General features: G+C 36.8%; 1 protein-coding gene across 6 annotated transcripts; it reads right to left on the bottom strand.

Annotated features, from left to right (window-relative positions):
• Positions 1 to 260: 260 nt before the first annotated feature.
• Positions 261 to 19,987, bottom strand: LOC111280230 (uncharacterized). Of its 6 annotated transcripts, none has more exons than XM_089756577.1 (34): positions 19,842 to 19,987; positions 19,249 to 19,369; positions 19,073 to 19,134; positions 18,288 to 18,442; positions 17,418 to 18,206; positions 16,798 to 16,940; positions 16,413 to 16,579; positions 16,235 to 16,299; positions 15,575 to 16,174; positions 15,156 to 15,331; positions 14,067 to 14,164; positions 13,728 to 13,913; positions 13,442 to 13,622; positions 13,175 to 13,357; positions 13,022 to 13,065; positions 12,815 to 12,871; positions 12,584 to 12,680; positions 12,320 to 12,492; positions 12,010 to 12,223; positions 11,708 to 11,833; positions 11,528 to 11,617; positions 11,252 to 11,368; positions 11,061 to 11,141; positions 10,595 to 10,702; positions 9,982 to 10,151; positions 9,249 to 9,327; positions 9,089 to 9,163; positions 8,797 to 8,894; positions 8,513 to 8,620; positions 7,303 to 7,360; positions 6,961 to 7,191; positions 5,574 to 6,846; positions 849 to 5,472; positions 261 to 578 (listed from the first exon to the last, which is right to left on the bottom strand). In XM_089756577.1, exons 2-33 carry the CDS (start codon positions 19,354 to 19,356, stop codon positions 869 to 871), a joined length of 10,716 nt encoding a protein of 3,571 aa, XP_089612703.1. In that variant the 5' UTR covers positions 19,357 to 19,369; positions 19,842 to 19,987; the 3' UTR covers positions 261 to 578; positions 849 to 868. The 6 variants fall into 6 exon arrangements, with proteins under 6 accessions (XP_089612703.1, XP_089612704.1, XP_089612705.1 ...); XM_089756578.1 differs by having other exon boundaries at positions 15,575 to 16,162; XM_089756579.1 differs by having other exon boundaries at positions 18,327 to 18,442.
• Between the last annotated feature and the right edge of the window lie 2,062 nt (positions 19,988 to 22,049).

Genomic DNA, 22,049 nt, shown 5'->3' with positions numbered 1-22,049 from the left:
CAAAGATTGGTTGGTGGGCAGCACTCTGGGATAATTGTAACGCATGAATCACGATTTCTTATCAAGAGCCATATCCGAGTGCTTTGGAGTTTCTGTTGTATTTTCCCAATCAAATACTAGAATAAGGCCCGTAAAGTTAAATAATATAAGTAAAATCATAATCGCACTCCTATAAATTTAATAATTCACGTATTTGTTTTATATTATATAAATTACGCAAATTATTATATAATAATTTATATAAAAATACCTTATCATAATTTGTATAAACACATCAATCATCAAATATATTTTTTTAATTTTTACAAGATATATTTAAGTTACCAGATATATCTATGGATAAATTTATAAACATCAATCACAATAAATTTTTTTAATTTTTACCAAATAAGCATACACTTTAACATCTTTTTTCCACATCATTTTCATTTTGTCTCGTAAAAATTATCAGATCAATCCTGCAGTGAAAACCACTTATCATTACTCAGGAAAAGCCCCCTGCTCAAATCCTTGATAAACGTTTGATCCTCGATGTAAAAACTCTTCGTGGATGATTTGACCGCTAATATCCCTGCCAACTAAGAAAAAAAGGGGGAAAAACAGAGGAAGATCAGCGAATAATTACTTGATTATACAGCTCGGCATTTCTCTCTAAATTCATTCAAGCATTGGAGAAGCCAGTTGAGTAACCAACTATTTTCTAATGCTAAGGCTTAAAGCTAAAGAGCAGATGTATTTACAACTATGATGAGTTCAGATAAAATGTCTATAAATTTGAAATAATGATTCAGTGTGCCAATGCAAAGGGGATCAAAAGAATGACGCTTCTGACCATAACAAAACTCTACCTTCATCATCCAAGGTAAATCTATGCATTAGTTTCATCTGTGCACGGCGAAGGAACTTTTGTTTCTGAGGAGTCTATTTCCATATTGGAGACATCAGCACTGTGAACCTTAGGCTGCTGAGAAGCCTCAGCATGATCTTCCACTTTTGTTTCAGTGGGGTCTATTTCCATATTGGAGACGTCCGCACTTTCAACCTTAGGCTGCTGAGAAGCCTCAGCATGATCTTTCGATTGGAGCTGAGTTATAACATGATCATTATGTCTAAGCTCTGGATTGGCAGATTCATCAGGGATGACTTGTGACGAGGATGGTCCTTCTGTGGGATTTGATTCCACATTGCAGCCCTCAATAATATCAACCTTAGACCTCTGAACAAGCACTTTATCATCAGAATCGCCAGATTGCAGTGAAGATGCAAGTGCTTCTGAGGAGTTTGGTTCAACAGTAGAAGCCTCAACATGGTCAGCCTCTGTCCTTTCTATTCCTGGGAGCTCTTGAGATTGATCTTTTAGAACATGCTCTCCCTTTGGTGACTCCTTGGTGGTAACTTCTGATAAAGTTGCATGTTCTTCTGACGGGTCAACTTTTGTGTTTCCAACCTGAATACTATCACCTTCATTACTTGCAACTCCTACTTGAAGATGCATTTTACTGTGATCTCCTGGAACAAACTCCTCTGCAATATCTTTCTCCATGGATGCTTCAATTTCCAATGGGTTAACATCCCTGTCAACGTTATTGCCTCCAATACTCTCAATTCCCAAAGAGGGATTCACCTCACCAAGATCCCCAGGTACAAAATCTACATTAGCAGATTCAGCATCAAAATCCTTCAAAGAGGATGATGGTTGTCCAGAGGGTTCTGCTTCCTTATTGCTAACATCAACAGAATTGCCATCTCCCCCAGCCGATGCCCATTGCAACTCATCATCTTTTGGCATAAGTTCTATATTAGTAGATACAGAAGCAACCAAGTGGATGGGGTCTGATACCGAGTTCCTCATATTTTCACTCCCACTAGAAGGACCATCCACATTATCGGAAGCCTCATCCAAAACCTGATTGTTGCCTGCTGCCATATCAGCCACCAGAGAGGCAGCTCCATGATCATCAAATTTTTGGGAAATTTCTGGACCACCAATAATGGCTTCATGACAGCATTCAGCAGCTCCGGCTTCTCGGCAATAATCACCAAGTGAATGTGATTTAGTGGAAATATTGAGAGCCTCAAGGCTTCCTCTCTTGGTTGCAGAGGTTTGTAAAGACTCTTGCAAAGGTACTGTTTCCTTTCCGAATTCATTCTCAGTAATAGCAGGAAGCTCCACCATGCCTGAATGAACAGGACTTGGAGAAATATTTGAAGTCATAGGAGGAACATCATCAACATCAGGCCTCAAGGATATTGCAGCACTTCCAAGGGTTTCAGCATTAAGGGCAGGAGATGATTTCAAAGAAGGCTCTGCTTCAAATTCAGAATTATTCTCAGCCATAGCAGGCACCTCCACCATACCTGACTTAACTGAACAAGGCTCTGATTCACATTCAGATTTGTTCTCAACCATAGCAGGTGCATTCTCTGTGCCTGACTCATCTGGACAAGGCTCTGATTCACATTCAGAATTGTTCTCAAACATAGCAGGTGTGTCCACCGTGCCTGACTTTTCTGGACAGTTGGAAATAGGTAAAGACTCTCTCGGATGGTCAGTAACATCATGCAATTTGATGGAATGCGAAGCACCTTCAGCACTTTCAACATTGTTAAAAGAAGATTCTAAAGACTCTCTTGCAGAAGATTCTGATCTGTTTTCAGACGGAATTCCAGTCAGATCAGGAAGGCTTCCAGCAAGTGCATGATCTGAACTCAAAGGAACTACAGCAGTCACTCCAGAATAATCACAAGCAACAATGGCCTTTGAAGAATTAATACCAAGCACATATGACTTTGAAAATTTCAAGGAAGCTTTTTCTTTGTCTTCAGAGCTGGCCACATTAGGCTCCATCAAAACAGAACTAGGTGGGACTGCTCCAGAAAGATTACAAGCATCCCTCGCATTTGTAGAGTCTATGGTGGATTCAAGGTTACTAGCATTATAATGAGTCATTGCCAGAGAATCTTCTGAAGAGATCTCTGTTTTGTTTTCACAACTATTTTGACCCAACTGATGAAGGTCTACCTTACTAGGAGATGCCACAGATAACTCTATTTGATTGCTAGAGATCCCAACAGTAAGGTCAGTGCTATCTCCTTTAGGACTTTTTGATCTCTGGGAAGCAAAATCTTCTTTCTCGCTAGCATTGATATGAACTTTACAATCAAGCTCCATGCTGCTCTCAGTTATTGAGATTTCACAGGAAAGCTGTCTGAAATCTGAAATGTTCGCAGGGCCAGTAGTAGCCTGACACTGAGGTACTGAACAAACACTTTCTGTAATAGGGTTCATAACCACAACAGGAGGTTTCTCCTCTGACTCGTTTGCATCAGCTTCTGTCCTGGACTGCTCAATTTTCTTGTCCTCTAAACAATCAGAAAGAGGAAGTGCTATTTCCAAAGATGGCATTGCTGGCTCAGATTGTGTTTCCAAGGGTTTAACTTCAGCATCACAAACTTCAACATAATCACCCTTGGTAGTTTCAACTCCTGCAGACAGTTGCTTACCACCACCAACTTCTGGAGCAGGATCCCTATTAGGCAATTCAGCTGTAAAATCTTTCAGAGGGGGCACTTCAATCAGAGAGAGATCTACTTCCATATTATCAATCTCAACACCCTTACCCTCCCTATCGTTAACCACGAGGGGTTGTTGTTGCAAGGCCCCATCATCTCGTGGAACAAGCTGTATATCAGTAGATTCAGTAGCAATAGAGAGAACAGGTTCTGGTACGGGGTCCCCCTTAGCTTCAGTGCTACCAGATTGACCATCCAAAGTAGCAGTCTCATTAAAAGTAGCAGTCTCACGGGCTCGAGCTGTATCTTCCACCGTAGAACTAATTCCAAAATTGTTCGAGTTTTCTGAAGCTTCTGGACATTCAACAACAACGGCTTCGGTAGAGCACCCCATAACGATAGAAGGCATGTCTGACTTGACAAAGGATAGGCCACTCAAATTAACAGCACATTCATCTGAAACCAATGTTTCTGCAGGAATATCATCAAGGCCAACGCTGCTACTATTTCCATCAGAAGCTCTAGGAGATTCTTTCAAAGAAGGCTCTACTTTATTACTGGAATAAATTTCAGTCATACCAGCTTTTTTGGTTTCAGAATCATTACTAGAAGGCACCACCGAACCTGAAACAGACGGGACCATTCTGGAATTATCACCGGTATTATCAGCATTTGGAGATTCCTTAAAAGCAGGCTCTATGTTGGTTTTATCACTCTCAGCAGTTGGCAGGTCCATTTGATTGGGAGAGTCTGGTTGAACTATAGAATCACTTTGATCACCACCAGGAGCAGGAGTTCCTTGAGACACATCTTTCATGTCACCAGCATTAGAGCATGTACTATCAACCTCCATATTACTCTCTGTAATTGAATTTTCATTTAAGGCAGTATGGGTACTGCATTTGGGTTTCAAAGAATCAGCTGTCTGAACAGGGGTCTTAACCACAAGAGATGCATTGTCCTCCAGTCCCTTTGAATCAGCTTTAGTCTCAGATTGCTTTTTACATTTTTCTGCTGGAACTTCACAAGCTGCAGCAGCTTTTTCATGAGCTGGTATGCTGACAGCTGATTTACCATCTAAACTTTGGTTCTTGACTACCTCCTCAAATGCCTTGCTTGATAATGGTGCAGTAGGAGTATTCCTGCCCTCACTTCCAGGAGGTTCACCAACTTTAGTTTTTGGTGAGCAGGTTTCAGAGAAAATCTCCTTCATCACTCGGGCAACATCATTTACATCAGCAGTTTGAATTCGACTAAATGCTGGAATTGCACCAGTCACTTTTCTTTTTGAATCATGACCAACTGAAGCACCAGGAGAATGAACTTCAGAAGCATGTACCTGAGCAACATTGACCAGTTCATGAGGGCCAGAATCTTGATTACTCTTCCGTACAGTAGCTTTATTGACCAATAAATCCTTAGATCTATTCTGGGGTTGAGAATTTATTTTCAAGTCTTGGCCAGATGAAGTATCAGGAATAGCAGGTTTCCTTCCTCTACGCCTAGGTGCTTCTGCTCTGTTTGTTGTCTTACGACCTGGCCTTTTACTTTGAACAGATTCAGTAGGACAAGAAGGGACAGACTGAGGTGCTGAAGCAACAGGAGCATAAGTTGGAAAAGGCTGAGAGCTAGGAGCAATCTTTGCACCAGGAGTAGGAATGGTTTTATTGGCACCTTCTAAAGGATTTGATGTAGGCAGAGAATCCGTTGTAGCACTAGCAACTGAAGATGCTGTTTTCGCGGTTGAAATAGTTGAATGCATTTTACCTTCTAAAATTTGACTCTTTACCACTTCTACTGAGGTCTGACTTAATACAGGTATAAATGGCACAATACCAACTTGGTTACCAAATACCTCACCAGACTTAGCTTTTTCAGAGCTGCATTCAGGTAAAACCTCCATAATCACAGAAGCCTTCTCATGTGCTTCATCATTTTGAATTTGTCCCACAGGAGGCCCTGCCAAAGTTTCTCATATTGAGTGCACAGTATAATATCCATTGAACTAATTATTAAAGATGCATCAATTTCTTCCAGATTAAAAAATGCAACATTCTTACCAATGGTTATGGCAGTACTATTACGCACTTCCTGTGAGCTTTCTGGTTGCTTGATTTGTGATAAATTATCATGTTCAGTAGAATGCTGATCCTGACCAGTTACAGCAGCAGGTGCATTAGTTCTATGTGCTTGCTCTTGAGTAACCTTTGTTGGATCAAAATAATCATTTTCTAGATTGCCTCTCATCACAATGACTTTATTTGATGTTTCTGCAGATCTACCCTGTGCTAGTGGACTCAAGTTTGAATCCTGACCAGAAGAAACATCCAGAGCAACAGCTGATATTTGTGCCTGTTTCTTTCCCCTACGCTGAGGTGTTCCTACCCCACTCTGAACCTTACGGCCTTGGCCTTTAACTTGGACAGGTAGAGTAGCGCAAGGAGGAGATGATTCAGCAATTGGGGCACCAGAGGGAGTAGGAATTGACTGAGAGTTCAAACTAACCCCTGCATCAGAAGGGTGACTGGTTCCACTAGTACAATACGCACCAGTAGAAATAGGTACAGTATTAGTGCACTCGACCATGGGAACACTGGAAACACTAGGTACAGTACCACTTATAGCAGCAGATCGACTATCTTGTGGATTAACTGATTTAATCTGAGATAGCTCATTTGGTTCCGGGGCAGGAACAGCTAAACCATCAACAGCAGGGCTGAATGCTGGCTCTTGTTTCTTTCCCCTTCGACGAGGTGCTTGTCCTCCAGTTTGAGTCTTTCGACCTTGTCCTTTTGATTGCACTGGTGGAGAGAATCCAGGTGGGTTAGATTGACCAGGAGTAGCTGAAACTGAGGGTGCACTTGGCTGCAAGTTCAGAGAAGCCCCTGCATTATTATGAGGATCAGGGGCAGGGGATGCTGATGAGCTAGAATATGCTCCTTTCTGTAACCCAATATCCACTTTACTGGTTCCAGAGGGTGCTGGAAGCACTGGTGTGGTGGGAGATTTATCCGCAGTTGCTCTTCTTGGCCTTCCTCGGCCCCGTTTAGATGGTGGTGTTGTATCTTTATTGTGCTGCTGTGACTGACTTGCAGGCTCCATTGGGAGTGGTTGTGACAGTGTGGGAGGTGGAGGTGGAGGTGGAGATGGAGGTGGAGGTGGAGGTGGAGGTGGAGGTAGTGCATGAGGATCTGTGCTACTAACAGTCCCCATTGAAGCATCTTTTGGCAGGTTCCTCTCAACAGCATCGTTCAATTTGGGGGATTCAGGTGAGTCAACTTGACACATTTTTTCAAACTCCTCCTCTGTCCATTGCTCTTCATATGATCGCACCTAATATAAAAGATAAAAAATGGTTAAGATTAATATAAATGAAAGTTCATACTTGATTAGAAAGCCGGCTGCAACACCGACCAAAGCTATAAAAAAAAAAGACAAGAAACAAACCTCTCTTGCTCGTTTGCCCCTCCCATATTGCCGAGTATCAAGGCCACCAAGGGATTCACTCTTCCGTTTTACCCCAACATTAGGCTGTACCCCTGTTGTTGGTATGTCATACAATTTCATTTCTTCACAAAATTCTTTCAAGTCATCATCAGTAACAAGACGAGATGGTAAAGGAGGTAGAGGCTTAGAGCCATCTAACCCTGATCCCAATACCAACTTCTTCCACTTTGCCTGCATGTTCATAAAAAATGGTATCAAAATAGCAGTAAAGCAACAAGACATGCATGTTGCTTACACATGATCAATGGAGAAACTGACAGTCTAAGAGACTTGTACGCATACCATCTCTTCTTCCCGCCTTTGTTTATCAACTGATTCAAAGACATCAATCTCAGACTCACTGTACCACAGAGACATGTAAAAATATATTAAGATCAAAATCATGCTGGTACCTAAAAGCTCAAACATATTATTACAAAGTAATTTTCATGTTAAATTAAGGCAAAAAAATAAAATTGGCTCTGTACAAAAACTCAAGAGTATCTAAAAGAAAATTGCAGTGGTTTCCAACTACATGTAGCCTAGAGCAGAGAAAGCTGACTGCTCGAAATCTGTTATCTATATCAGGAACCCTTCACCAATCAATTCTAGATACACAACAACAACAACACAATAAGCCTTATATCCCATGCTCTAGGGTCGACTATATAAAAAACCAAATAAGAGAGTCAAGTTAGGTTGTAGTTTGAATCTTCCTGCACCACTCATTTCTATCAACAACCACCTTTTCATCTAATTCCTTAACCATCATATCATTTTTTATTACTTGCATCCATATCTTTTGTGGTCTACCTTTGGATGTTTTGATCTCTCCTAGATCTAGAGACTCAATTCTCCTAACTGGTGCACAACTAGGCCTATGTTTCACATGTTCAAACCATCGCAAACGGCTCTCTCTCATCTTCTCTTCAATTTGGACTACCCCTAATTTTTCTCAAATCTCTTCATTTCTGATTTTGTCTTTTCTAGTCTTACCACACATCCATCTAAGCATCCTCATCTCCGTTACGTTAATTTTCTTCTCATGTTGTTTCATAACAGCCCAACACTCAGTTCCATATAGTAATGCAGGCCTTATAGTTGTTTTATACAACTTCACCTTAAAGGCATGTTGCGATCACACAACACACCCGACGCACTTCGCCACCTCACCCATCCTACTTGAATCCTATGTTTGACATCTGCTTTTATCTCAGTATCACTCTGAATAATTGAACCCAAATATCAAAACTGGCTAATCTTTGGTACTCCCTTCCTATCCAACTTAATCACATTAGTACCCACTTCCGTGTGATTACTAAACTTGCATTCCATGTATTCAGTTTTAGATTTACTCAATTTAAAACCCCAAGACTCCAATATGCTCCTCCATAATTCTAATTTCGTATTAAGGGCATCAAAAGTTTCAGAAACCAAGACTATATCGTCGTCAAAAAACATACACCATGGCACCTTATCTAGATACACAAGTAAGATAAAATCAAAAAAATACCTGCGGGCCAACAGGTCATTTAGAGCATCATCATCTAACACCGGGGCAGCTTCCTCTTTCTTACACTCCCGCAGGAGGGACTCTAAGTACTCCCTACGGTCTTCAGCACTGTCAATAAAATTACAGAAATTTCCTTATGAAAATGAGCTCTATGGAGTAAACTAGAGCTCAACAAAAATCTTGTATCTGCTTGTGCTCTATGGAGAAATTTCCTTACAGAAACCCTCTTGTATCTGCTTGTGCTCTATGGAGTAAACTAGAGCTCAACAAACATCCCAATTTACCTTGTATTGTTGTCAAAGAAACCGGCAGTGATACTCTGGTTAGCAACTCCCAATTTGTGTTCAGCAGAAGCTCTGACTTGTTCTTCAACAGTTTGAACCTTATCACAGTATATATAATCAAACACTATTCAAGGTATAACACAACCCAAATGAAATAGGAAAAGATGAATCTTATAATAGTCAAAAAATACATTATAAAAGAATGCAAGTTACTATAAAAAAACTCGTACAATAACTTTAGAAAACAAAAAGGTACTTGACCCCATACACTAAAAGGTTAATAGGAACATACTGTTTCGAAACGTAAAACAAGCACATCCTTCTTCTGGCCAATCCTATGAGCTCTTGCTTGTGCTTGCAGGTCAACCTAACAAGGACCAACCAAATGAACCTAAAATTAAAACCAATATGGAAAGAAACACTAATCAAGTAAATGTAACATTCTATACAACCTGAGGATTCCAGTCAGTGTCGAATATGATCACAGTATCAGCAGCCTGAAGATTAACTCCAACACCACCAGCCCGAATACTGACACCAATGATCAAATGTCAGAACTACAAGATTATTTAATCGGTAGTAAAACAACAGACACATACACACGCACATGCAACCTAACAACCAGTAATTGGTTAGGCAAGTAATCCCAGTCTCGTACTACCTTCCAATAGATTAAGTTCTTTTCAACCTCCCCAAATTAATAAAACATTTGCCAGAAGTGTAAGGGTAATTTCCAACAGTGGGATTTGTAGGTGTAATTTCCAAAAAAAAAGTCCAAGAATTAACTTCTAAGCTCAAAAAGATGCCTAGTACATATTAACAATTCAAAATTTAAATCCCTGACCCCTTTAATGTCATCCCTACCATATATTTTCCCCCGGGACATAACTAGAATAAAAGATATTATTCTTGAAAATACGAATAAAAGATATTATAACAGGTCTGAGTTTTGATAAACTTCTAAACTAGAATTCTCCCTCCATACTCTCCTCCTCTACAATGTTCTAATCCCTTATCTCAATTCCCAAAAGAACTCTCATTTAAAAAGCCAGTGCAGGTCAGAAACACTACAGAGCATAGATGAGCTTTTTTTTTCTTTTCATTCTTTTTTTCTTTGTTCGGTGGGGTGGTTGGTATACTTTACCCATAAGACTTTTTTTGTGTTAGAACTTAGGAGACAATTACCTTAGTAAAAATATGAAAAAGGGGGAACCTTGTTGATTAAACTTTTCAATAAGTGCACCACGATCAGTCCCAGATGTATGCCCATCCAACCGTAGGTAGCGGTACTGTTTAAAGGTGAGATAGTCTTCCATAACATCAAGCAGCCTAGTCATCGTGGAAAAGAAAAGAACCTAAAATTTTCAAATTAAAAGAGTGAACCTTCAATGAATTGTTCTTCAAAATAAAACTGTAATATTTACAAACATAGAAGAAAGGTGAAGGTTCTTGAATCTAAAATCACAAATGGTCATGTTAAAACTGCTTCTTATGCATTCCACCAAGATTGAAAAGAACAAAGAGGGCTTAATCTAGAACTGCCAAATACAATCAATGGCACCACAACCTCGAATAAAGAGGAACAAAACAAACAGAAAGTGAAAGCACAATCAAAAACAGCATAAGATTTCCAGAATATACAAACAATATTGGTCAACAACATATAACAAAAAGGCAAAAAAGGCCCATTTTTACAAATTTTTATCCTAACAAACGACTAAAGTACCACAATGCATCAAAAGGCAGCTTTTACAAATTATTAGATCTTAGCATAAATGGCATAAGAAGATTTGCCTACCCGATGATCAGTTGCCTTCAACTTGGGGAGTAATCGATCTAGCATCTCAAGCTTGCCACAATGTCTAATAATTGGTGGCAAATAATGCTGTGGTATTAAACTATCAACCTACAAATCCAAAAGTTAGGTTTTGTAGTACAGGCAAAATTTATACCAGCCAACTAATGATAACCTAGTTTGCTACAAGAAAATAATCAACTGGACTTATACTAATGATAACCTAGTTTGCTACAAGAAAAAAATCAACTGGACTTATATTATCTTCAACTATTGAGTGTTTCATCTTATCACAGAAAATAAAAAAAATAAAGTACCACTGATTATTTCCAGAATTAATTACAAAAAGGAGATAAAAGGTCTATAGGGAGCTTCAGAAAAAAGATCATCCTACACTTTCTTATCTTTTATCTTCCAGAATTCTTTATCAAAAGCAAAGTAAGCACTAGTAAAAGGAAAAAGGACATGCCTCCTCAACATGAAGCTGGCTGAGATATGGATGATTGCATATATTACGAAGCTCCATAACAGAGTTGTGCACCGATCGAGCCTGCAAAAGAAGAAAGATCAGAACTAACAAAAGTAAATATCCAAAATAGTGATGTGATTGGAGTTTAACTTTGCATGTCAACAAAAGAGAATCAAATGTCATAAAGAAACCTTTGAATTTCCCATTGCACCAAGATTTTCTTCAACCCTCTTCATCAAAAGCTTTTGATAAGCAGAAGCTTCACATCTTATAAGCCTCTCAATCTTCTCAGGAAGTTGATTTTCAACCTACCAAAAGAAATAAGAAGATGCACGACAATTAGCATACTAGAAATTTCTGAGTATCTTAAGTGTTAGTTTATGAAGAGACACATCAAAAAAAGCAAAGACAATCAGGAGTCAATTAAAACAAATGATCCCTAACATAATATAGCTCTTAATACAAACTTTATGCTTCAGCCTTCGAAGTACAAAAGGTCGAAGAACTTGGTGGAGACGGTTTATGATCAACAAATTTTCCTCCTCAGATAATAGGGCCTAGTCAAAAATAACGAGCATAAGCACATAATTTTGATGATAATGGAGTAAATAATCTTGGTAGCTAGATGGCAGAAGTTCAATACTTACTTCATCAGCAGAATTATCCCCATTACTCTCAAATGGTTTGTTGAACCACTGAGAAAAATCCTCTGATGAATTAAATATATTAGGCAATAAGAAATTAAGCAGTGCCCACAACTCCTCGAGATTGTTCTACACAGAAAGATAAGCTAAAACTTAGTCCTTACATTGCATCAACACCAAAAACTCGAAAAGAAACAGCAGGAAATACAGCTGAGTCAACAACAAGGAAGTGGCCGCATGCATCAATTAAAAAAGCTAAATGAAAAAATATATATTAAAAAATGTAGCAGAAAATTATGTGAAACCTGTAGTGGTGTTCCGGTCAACAGCAATCTGTGAGAGCTCTGATAGTGCTTTAAGTCTGCATTCAACTTGCAAGAAGCATTCTTTATCCGATGACCCTCATCAATTATAATATAATGCCAGTGAATTTTGCTCAATTTTGGTCTATCATGCTTGTTCATTAGATACTCATATGTTGTCAGGAGAATGTTGAATTTGTGATGCACAATCCTCTCCCTGTACAAGAAATGGATAACCAAGCTTACATGTATTTTAAAAGAACAAAAAAGTATAGGATAAGAAAGGTTCTTATTCATGTCTGCATGCCATTACTTGAATAATCTACGCCTCTCTTCCGGCGGCCCAGCATAAACAATTTTGAGGATCTCAGGGGCCCAGAAATTGATTTCTGACTCCCATCCAGGCAGAACCGAAGATGGTACAACTACTAAAAATGGTCCTCTATCATTTTTGCATTCCATTAGGTAACAAATAAGAGAAATAACCTACAAAAACATATAATATTACAAATGTAAAAATTTGACAACAAATTATAAAATAGACTGCAATCAAGAGAAGATTCAGAACCACCGATACCTGAACAGTTTTCCCAAGGCCCATTTCATCAGCAAGAATGCCATTCAGATGATTATTGTATAGTGAAACCAGCCACCTAAGGCCATTCATCTGGTACCTGAACATCAAAATTATAGTTTTAACAAATTTCAAACAATAGAATGAACATTGAACTCCATATGCCAGCTCTTCCCTATATATATATATATATATATATATATATATTGTTGGCAAAGTGCATATTTTACTCACTCTCTTAATTTTCCACCCTTAAGAAAAGTTGGTTGCTCACTGATGTTTTCTTTTATGCTGCAAAAAATGGTTTTAATGGCGAAACCTTCAGCAATTACAAATAATTCAATACTAATTAAGAAAAGAATTTTGAAATAAAATGACCTCAAGACATCCAAAGTTTCATTCATTAAAAAAATTAAGGAGAAAATGAAGCAATGTTGATACCTATGAGCCATCAAATAGTACTTTTCATTGCTTTCCATATAATGCTGCAGAACAGATTGATGATAAGAAAAATTCAATATAAGAATGAGTAAAAACTTGTGGATAAGGAAAGAGAGGAAGTAATTCCAAAAAATGCACAAGAAACAAACTTGCCTTTGCCTCATCTTCATTCTCAATAACAGCGTCATTCTCAACAACACTGGCAGTTCGCATCTCATCCATATCATTCTCAAAGCGGCTTGCTATAGTCTTTGCATCCTGTAACTTGGATCCAAGTTTTTGAAGATATTTCTCGGTTTCTTTCAATAGTTGCTTAACACGATCTGATTTAGCATCCTGTAAAATATCAAGAATGATATTCAATAAAAATAAATAAGATGAAACACTTCTACTATTAAAGGCCAGTAAGCCTAAGCTAACCTGAACCATTCGCAAATAACCCTCCACATCATTGATTTTGAGCAAGTTAATCTTCTCTCGCTGAATTCTGTCAATCTTCTCACGATGTATACGCTCCTTTCTCTTATGGAACTCTTTCACATATTTATTGAAACCCTTCCAGCGTTCTCTCCTAATTTTAAACACATCATCCAGTCTTTCCCTAGGGATTCAATTTACCAAGCAAGTTAGAAAGGATGTAGTTTATTTAAAGCTACCAATAAAAAGAGCGGCATTTAATAGTAGGAAAAAGCAGAGTTGTATATACTTGTAAGCTTCTATCTCACTGAAAAACTCTTTCTGCCTCTCATGAATTCTCTTTTGTCGCTCTTCTTTCATTTTCTGCTCATATCTTTCAAGTTGTTTTATCCTTCTACCATGTCTATGTTTCTTGTATGATTTCAGGCGTTCCATATCATTTGTAATTGGTTTGAAAAAATCATTCAGAAAATCACTGCCAACATGTAAGAAGAAAATGTCAAATGAAAAATCATAAAAAAAATCAAGGAAACAACCAAACCAACTTAGCTAAGGGCTTGGCAACAGCAAACCAAGATAAGGAATACAAACGATAACACCTTAAGGAGAAATTTTATAAGTCAATTACCTCCGCAGGCGACGTTGGAGCTCTAATAATTGGAGTTTCTTCAACTCTATAACACTTTTAGTTTTTGCAGATATATCTTCAGATGAGCTCACATTTTCCTGCATGTGAATGATTAGTTGCAAAGACATGTGCACATCCAATGCTAAATCCATAATCAGACCATGCATTTCTTTGACCTCCCTAGTATGGGAAACATGATACAAGTTATGCAAAAGGCACTGAAATAAAAGCAAACAACCACTTTGTTCTTAAAAAGGTACAAGTTCCAAGTTCCAACATATATGTTGGACAGTAGAAAATCATGAAAATTTGACATCATAAGGTATCAGGAAATGTATCAAAAATGAGTTCCTAACAACACAAATTCAGTTAGGAAAAAAAACTCAAATGAATATGCAATTTCAATAAATAAAAGAAAAAATCTCTCAAGATGTGGAAAGTCCTCATTTGGCTGATTTACCTACAAGTTATTACACTTTCCAGTGAACTTCTTAATTATTTCAATGCAACAAAAGATCAATTTCACTCAAGTTTGCAAATTTAAGTACTAAAATCACCCATTTCTAGACAATTAGATGTGTTTACCCTTTTAGGATGAATCTTTTTGCTATCTTGGTCACAGACTATGAATGCAACACCGCTCTAAATTCTAAAGCCAAATATAAAACCCTTCAGTTTGCTTTCACAAAAAGAAATAGACTTGAGAAAGAAAGAAGACCTCCAAAACTTTTTTGTTTGAGAGGAAATGAAGTACATAAAGAAATAAAAGTGGAACGTTGTTTATTAGGAGAATAGAAAATATGTTGCATTCTTTCTTCTTAAAGTTTAACTTTCTACTCAAGTCTCACTCATTCTAATGAGAAATTTTCTGTTCATCTTGCAATCTTTCTTCAGCTTTTTTTAGTAATACAGAATATCCAGATAGGAGGATACACTTTTTCTTTGCTTTTTATAGCAGTGCACAAATATTAGAGCAAATAATAACTATATCCTTAACAACCCTTCAGGATGGTTTTTATGGACAAACCAGAAAGAAAAACAAGGTCATAACCAGGTATTAAGAACTTTAGAAGAAAGTTTGTAACAAACCTTTAATTTGGTGAAACAAGTAATAATTCTTTGCTTTGTTTTTTGCTGTTTTAGAGCCCAGTTCTGCTCAGCTAAGAGCTTCCGTCTCCGCTGATCCATTATCCATTTCTCCAACATTGTGTGCTTTGGAGAAGGCAATGAATCAGTTGATAAAGATTTATCTTCCTCATTTTGCTCTGTGGTAAAACAGACACCATTGCTTAGCATGTCATTAATAGGAATAACTTTGGACCCAGCTGGGATCAATCTTGTTTGAAATTCAGAGAATTTTGGATCCTCCGCACCAAGATCATGACATCACAAAAGTTGACTTCATTAAATCTAAAAGGCTTAAAGATGATTGTTTCTGTTCCAGCTACATTAATAGATAAGAAGATAAGTGACCATGAACACAGAGGATATTGATTCAGTAACATTACCAGGACTTCGAAACTGAGAAGGATCGGTATCTTTTCTCTCTAGCACTAAATCATGCTGGACAGCAGCAGCTGGCAAAGATACCCTTGAAACCTCATTATGACAACCAATTCCAGACCAGCCCATCATTTCAGGGTTCACCTGCTTATTAGCACCCATCACAGAAGAGGCTAGATCACCCTTACCAACTCGCAGATGCCCATTCTCCATGCTGTCCACAGGGTTACTAACAGTAAAACCACCCTTTATGGTAGCAGAGTCAGGCTGTTGTGACAGTGTATTTATATATGCCTGTGGTTCCACTGTCTCTTGGCTCTGAATTTCAGCCTCTGCCTTCTTTGTAGCTAGAATATGTTTCCTTTCATCCACAATTGCTGAAAGATCAGAAATCGGGCCATTACTTTCCTCCATTCTTAATTTTTCTGCTTCTTTTGACAAGGAATCGGGCTCTGAGAATCTTCCAATAGAAGTGGAACTTGAAGGTGCATTATTCACCCTTCCAAACGGCATTGCAACTTCAGAGATGCTACTAAGCTCATTGGAAGTCTGCGCTTTGCCTCTATGGTCATTTAGTTCTTTGCGAGGGCCATCTGTATTGCCAACTGATGATCACCAAGTAAATGGATATAGACTTAATGAACAAATAAATAATTAAAACCCACCTTCTCTAGGAAATATGTTTCCAAGCGCAATTTCAAGATGCAGCTTCTTGGGCATCAACCTATTTCTGCAAGTGAAAAACCACAAGTTACACAGAAAAAAAAGAAAATCAACAGACCACAAAAAACTTCTTACCACATACACCCTCATTACAAATGGTGGCAAGAAATTACTACATACCTGAAAGCTAAAAAAACAAGGCACTGGGCTCTAAGTTGTTTCAACTGTTGTTCCTTGAAGGGCATGCCAGACAATGTGGCAGATTGGGAGACAAGAGACTTTCCAGGATCTCTTGGAGCCGTGGCTCTAAGCATAGTCATTTCTGAGGCACAATTTTGCCTGCCAACCTGCAAAAAAACATAACATAAGATGCCAGCAAATTCATTATAGAAATCAATCACATTCAAAGCAAAATATTGAGAAGCAGTCCATGTCTAATCATTGCATCCTGTTCTTCCCAAAAAGGCCATAATAGAGCCCCAAAATGGCACTGTTATTCTCATTACTGAAGCAATGGTGACTTAAAGAGGTGCATGGAAATATAAAAATAAAACAAAATGACTACCTGAGCTATCTTATTTGCGCCTGCTAACATATTTGAACTCCCTCCATCATGTTCCAAAACTTTTCCAGCAGACAGTTTTGATAATCCAAGCTTCTGACTCTCAGAGCCACTAAGTTGGCCTGGATGCCAGAATGCTAGCTCTCCTGCAGGATATGAGTTAGATGTGGCAGGCTGCCCTCCTTGAACCTTCCCAAAAGCACTTGAAAGTTAAAGAATACCAACAATGTAATTGTTATCACCTTCCCTAAAACGAGTCATTATCAAATACTTTTACTCAATGAGAAGGGCAGCAGGAGAGGTTTACATCTGAGCGGGTCAGGCTAAAAAAATAAAAACGTGATCCAAGATGCCTAATAATGTACTCCACAATCAAGACCTAAATGGGTCTCCTGTATGTTTACAGAGAGAGAGAGAGAGAAAGAGAGGAAAAGAGCAAATAATACAGGATCTCATCAATAAACAGATTCTCTAACTCAGACAATCTGAAGCTAAGGTTTCTTTCTCCTTTTGCCTAGATAAAACTGAAAAAACAACCCCCGCCAATTAAACCCATGTCTATTAAAATATCTAACAAACAAACAGAAGTTCTTCCTCTTTTATAATCTAAAGTCAATCCTCACCTGATACAAGAGATGCATGCATTGACTGCTGTGTAGCAATTTCTGCAGTCATGTTGCCAGAAACAACATTCGGAGGAAACCTGTTAAGTTGAGATCTGTCAAAGGGTAAGCCAGCCATGTTTTGATTCCATACACCCCTGGAGGAAAAAACTTCATGGGCACCAGGTACTCCCCCTTGCTGCTGTCCAGGAGCATTTTGAGTGGAAGAAACTTCCACTTCTTCAGGATACTTTGAACTAGGAGCACCTGACATAAAATTGCTAATGTTTGCCGAATCCACTAGGTTTTCTGTTACATTCTGACCATCCTGCCTACCTCTAAGTATTGATCTCATATTACCAGGTAAGGATGGAAAATACTCCATTTGGCCGCTACTTGGGACCAAGTTGTAGTTAGCAGGGCCAGAAGGTTCAGCCTTATTCATCTTCCCTTTCCTTGGATCATTCACAGCATTACGGGAATCAAGTTGCTGGGAATTGTCAAAATTTGGTTCTAGTGGTGATGATGAATCACCCCTCCTTCGCTTAGTTGCAGACCTTTTATTATCACTCGGATTCATTTGTTTGTCTTGTGATTGTGAGTTAGCAGACCGCGTGTCCAAACTAGATGGGCTCTCATGATCAAAAGACTGACTACTCCTATGAGTGCCAGCTCCTTGATAATACTCATGTCCAGCAATGCTTGGGCCAACAGGTGGCCTGCCGGATGAAAATGGATCAAACTTAGGCATCTCATTTTGGGCCAATCCTGCTTTAGAATCTTTTGGAACTGCAACAGTCTGAGAAGATCCTGGACAAAAGAGTCTCACATAGAAATGGGTTAGTTCAGCATGCCACGCAACAATGAGGACACATCTGTAAAAGGATTTACCATGAGAAGCTAAATGAATCTTGATTGACAGCAATTTACCAGCATATTGTCCCGATGTAGAATCCACTGTTTGAGACCCACCAGTTAGAGGAAGCCGTGATGACTTCAAAGCCTCAAGATCAAGACCATGTCTACTGATAACAGTCTCCATCGCCCTTAAATAAAGAAAATTACGTCAGAGAAACTCGCAGAAAATTTTTGAGAAAAGGGTGGATATCCTCAGTGAAAATTTTACTGAAATAAATATCAAATTTCAACTTTAATTCAAGTATGTGTTGCTTAGTACTAAATTAAACATGGTCCTATCCAAAAGGAGAAGAGTAAGAACAGCTTGGTTTGGCGCAAAAGAGGATGAACAAAAGTAAAAAACCATGTTTTAACCGAGACCTATATAACTTATGTCCAACAGTATCCATGGCGGGGCAATAAATGATCTGATAACACAATGGAATACAATTAATTGCACGACTATCTTAATAAATACCAAACTAGTTCCACCTGTCATTTCACTATCTATAAAATAGAAGGCTCTCAAATCCCTTTAAAGGCAACCAAAACTAACAATTCAAGTGTCAATTGATAATCAAAGCAAACAGTGCACAGTCAATTAAAATTATTTGTTAGATCCACTATTATCTGAATGAACTCAATTTGCTAATTGGCTATCTCCATATAGATGAAAATAACTTTGGCACAATCTCTTCCCAGGTTACAAAATCTGATAGTATTTTAATAAGAATTCTTAATGAAAATCACAGATGACAGATAAGTCAAAAACATTTCACCTTGATATTACTTGAAACGGCATTGAATGTTCCTTCCCACTAGATTTCATGTGTTGCAATATCTAAAACACTCACGGATGATAAAAATCAGATCCATATAAATGGTATTAAAATAAAATTTAAAGCTCACCAGTGCACAACAAACACCAATTAATTGACCAAAAAACTATACATACCACATAAAGTTTTGTTGCCAGCTTTTCCGGCTCATCTTTAGAATCTTGAATGAGTTTGTGTAGAAACTTCGCCGCCTCCAACTCAACATTATGCGAAGAAGACGCCATATCCTCCTATGAACTACGAAATTAACAGCCAATAAGCAAGTAAAAGTTTATCAGTCACAAGTCCCAACCGATCAGACTTAACTCTACTTTTTCATACCAAATTTCCCCTTGGATAACAAGAGTAATTACTAACACTACTCTAATTCCGAAGCCTAATCAAATTTTAAATTCCATACGTATAATCATAATCAAGCTGCAAATCGATAAATCAAAACAATCAAAATACGGGCAAAAAAACGGAGACTTAAAATTTCTTAGTTCAGTAACAGCATTTTTATGGAAGTATATACGAAATTAAGCTGAAAATCAGTAAATTAAGCTCCAAAACTATCTCATCACACACTGCAATTCGAACTACCGAACAATTTGTTTGTTTCTCGAGAAATATTCGTCTGGTTTTTGCGGAAAATTTATTTTAGCGTGAACAAAAAAGAAACCCTAAGCAAAGAAAATTTGGCAAGACAAAAAGCGAAAAAAAAAATTACCTGATCGAAGATCGAAGAGTTTAGAGACCAGCTACATAGAGAGAGTGATTCGAATGTTAATCTTCTTTACTAAAGGAAAATAAAAGGAAAAAAAAAAGGATTTTTTTTGTTTCACTTTAACAGGAATGAGAAAAAGCGAAGCGTACAGAAGGTTCCCCCTCCAAAACAGGTACCTTTTCACTCCCGCGTGCCGAGTTTCTTTATTTGAAATTACCTATTTACCCCTACACACCTTCATTGTACCCTTATCTACTTTTGGGCCATGGCCCACGAGTCCTTCTACCCATCCGATTCTTTACACTCCAGTTTTTTTTTTTTTAATAAGTAAAATTATTTAATTATTTAAATACAAATTTTTAAAAATAAATTTTTTTTGAAAGTTATAAATTTTTCTAGAAAATTATATAATTTTTTAAAAATATATTTTCAAAATATTATAATTTTTTTTCAAAAATAAATTTTTAGAAAATCAAATGACTTTTTAAAAATTTATTTTTGAAAAATGAGATAATAAAAATTTAAAAAATATCTTAGATAAAATTTTTATCATCTCATCTTTAGAAAATGAATATTCTAAAAGTCATATGACTTTTCAAAAATTGATTTTCAAAAATTTATATGATTTTTTAAAATTTTATTTTCAAAAAATTATGAGAAAAGTAATTACATACTTTTATTTACAAAATATTTTTACAAAAAAAAATTTGGGATATGAAGAGAAAAAATATGAATGCATTTAATACCTCTCTAATTAAATTAATGAACTTTCTTTATTTTAAAAGGAAATAATATCTATCGTGTTAACAAGTATATTTAAATTTTACTAAATAAAGTAGTTTAAATTTCTAAAATTTTCATGGATAATAGTTTAAATTTTTTATTGCTAACAAGGCAAGTTGTATTTCCTTAACAATATAGAAAAAGAAAAAAAATCTAACCTTTATGTTTTGTTTGGAGGAAAAATTTGTTAATCTCTTTAATTATTAAATTAATAAATTTTTTATTTTTATTCTTCTTCATCTTATTTATCAAGTAAAGCCTTACTCTTTTATTAGGAGTTTTGTAAAGTTGCATTAAAAAATAAATTAATGCAAACATAAAAAAGTAAATCAAAGCAATTTTTTTTTTTTACCTAAATCTTTTTTGTGATTTTGAAAGAAAGAGATTGAACTCGTTTGTTTTCGGTACACTTATAATTAAACAAAACATTTGAATTATGCTTGACTAGTAATCTGCCATTGTTTCCTAGTGAGTTACCATTTTATGTCATTGTTATTACTTATGGCAAGCTCTAAAAGTATTTAAACGTAATGAAATACATAATTAATTGAATTGAATTTTATAAATTAAAAGTTTTATTAATATCACATATTGAATTTGTAAGGACAAAATGTATGTAAGCAAACATAAATAATTAAAATTTTTAGACATAACGTTGAGTACTAACATTTTATTCATAACAAATTTTTCATAACTCGAAGATTCTTTATCATTATTTACAATTATCATTGGAATAAATTTATTAACAATTTTATATAAAAAGTAAAATAAAATACACAACAAAATAAAAATGTACCTTAATAAACATTGTACCAAAAATGGATGATAAACTCCAAATATTGCTGGACTTAACACAAATAGACTAGGTTGGACCCAAAAGATCAAGTTAGTGCTAGTCAACAATCGAAGTGGGTCATTAGTTATCAATCAGGATGCGCCTGGGTCGGGTTTAAATGCGGTTCATGATTTTTTTTAACATTATAAAAGCTAAATTTTTTCCTTTTTACCTCGTTTTCCCCTTTATTCTATTTCTAAACTCCTAAAACTCTCCATTTTCTCTAAAAAAAATTAACACCCAACACATTTCCTAGAAAACTAACACCCTTTTTACTGTTATCATTGATGCACCATTGCCATCAGTCATTGCTCGCTAGTATCGGTTCTTCACCAAATTACATCGAAATGTTCCTCATTTCATACTCTTTACACCTTTTCAGCTAATTTTCTCTAGAACCTTGTACATTTTCTTAGATCTAGATTGAAACTCACGGTTCCAACACCTCAAAATCATTCACCTCTGTTGCTCCAAAGGTTTCAATATCCCATTATGTTGTTTCCTTCATTAAGATTTCTTTCTATCTCAAATTTAAACTTTTGGAACACCTTAAAACATTATTAACCCGAAATGCCTCTTTCTTCCATTATATA

The sequence above is a fragment of the Durio zibethinus genome, chromosome 27, assembly GCF_047325235.1.
Source record: "Durio zibethinus cultivar Kanyao isolate XHJ-2024 chromosome 27, ASM4732523v1, whole genome shotgun sequence".
Classification (NCBI taxonomy): Eukaryota; Viridiplantae; Streptophyta; class Magnoliopsida; order Malvales; family Malvaceae; genus Durio; species Durio zibethinus.
This window is presented reverse-complemented; position numbering and strand designations above follow the sequence as displayed.

Bases quoted from the DNA above. Each gene is read 5' to 3' on its own strand.
- LOC111280230 (XM_089756577.1), bottom strand. From the start codon at position 19,356: ATGGCGTCTTCTTCGCATAATGTTGAGTTGGAGGCGGCGAAGTTTCTA. The intron at 16,175-16,234 runs GTGGGTTTTAAT...GGTGATCATCAG, and splicing joins AAACATATTTCCTAGAGAAG to TTGGCAATACAGATGGCCCT. The intron at 12,224-12,319 runs GTAATGGCATGC...TTTCTTGTACAG, and splicing joins GAGAGGCGTAGATTATTCAA to GGAGAGGATTGTGCATCACA.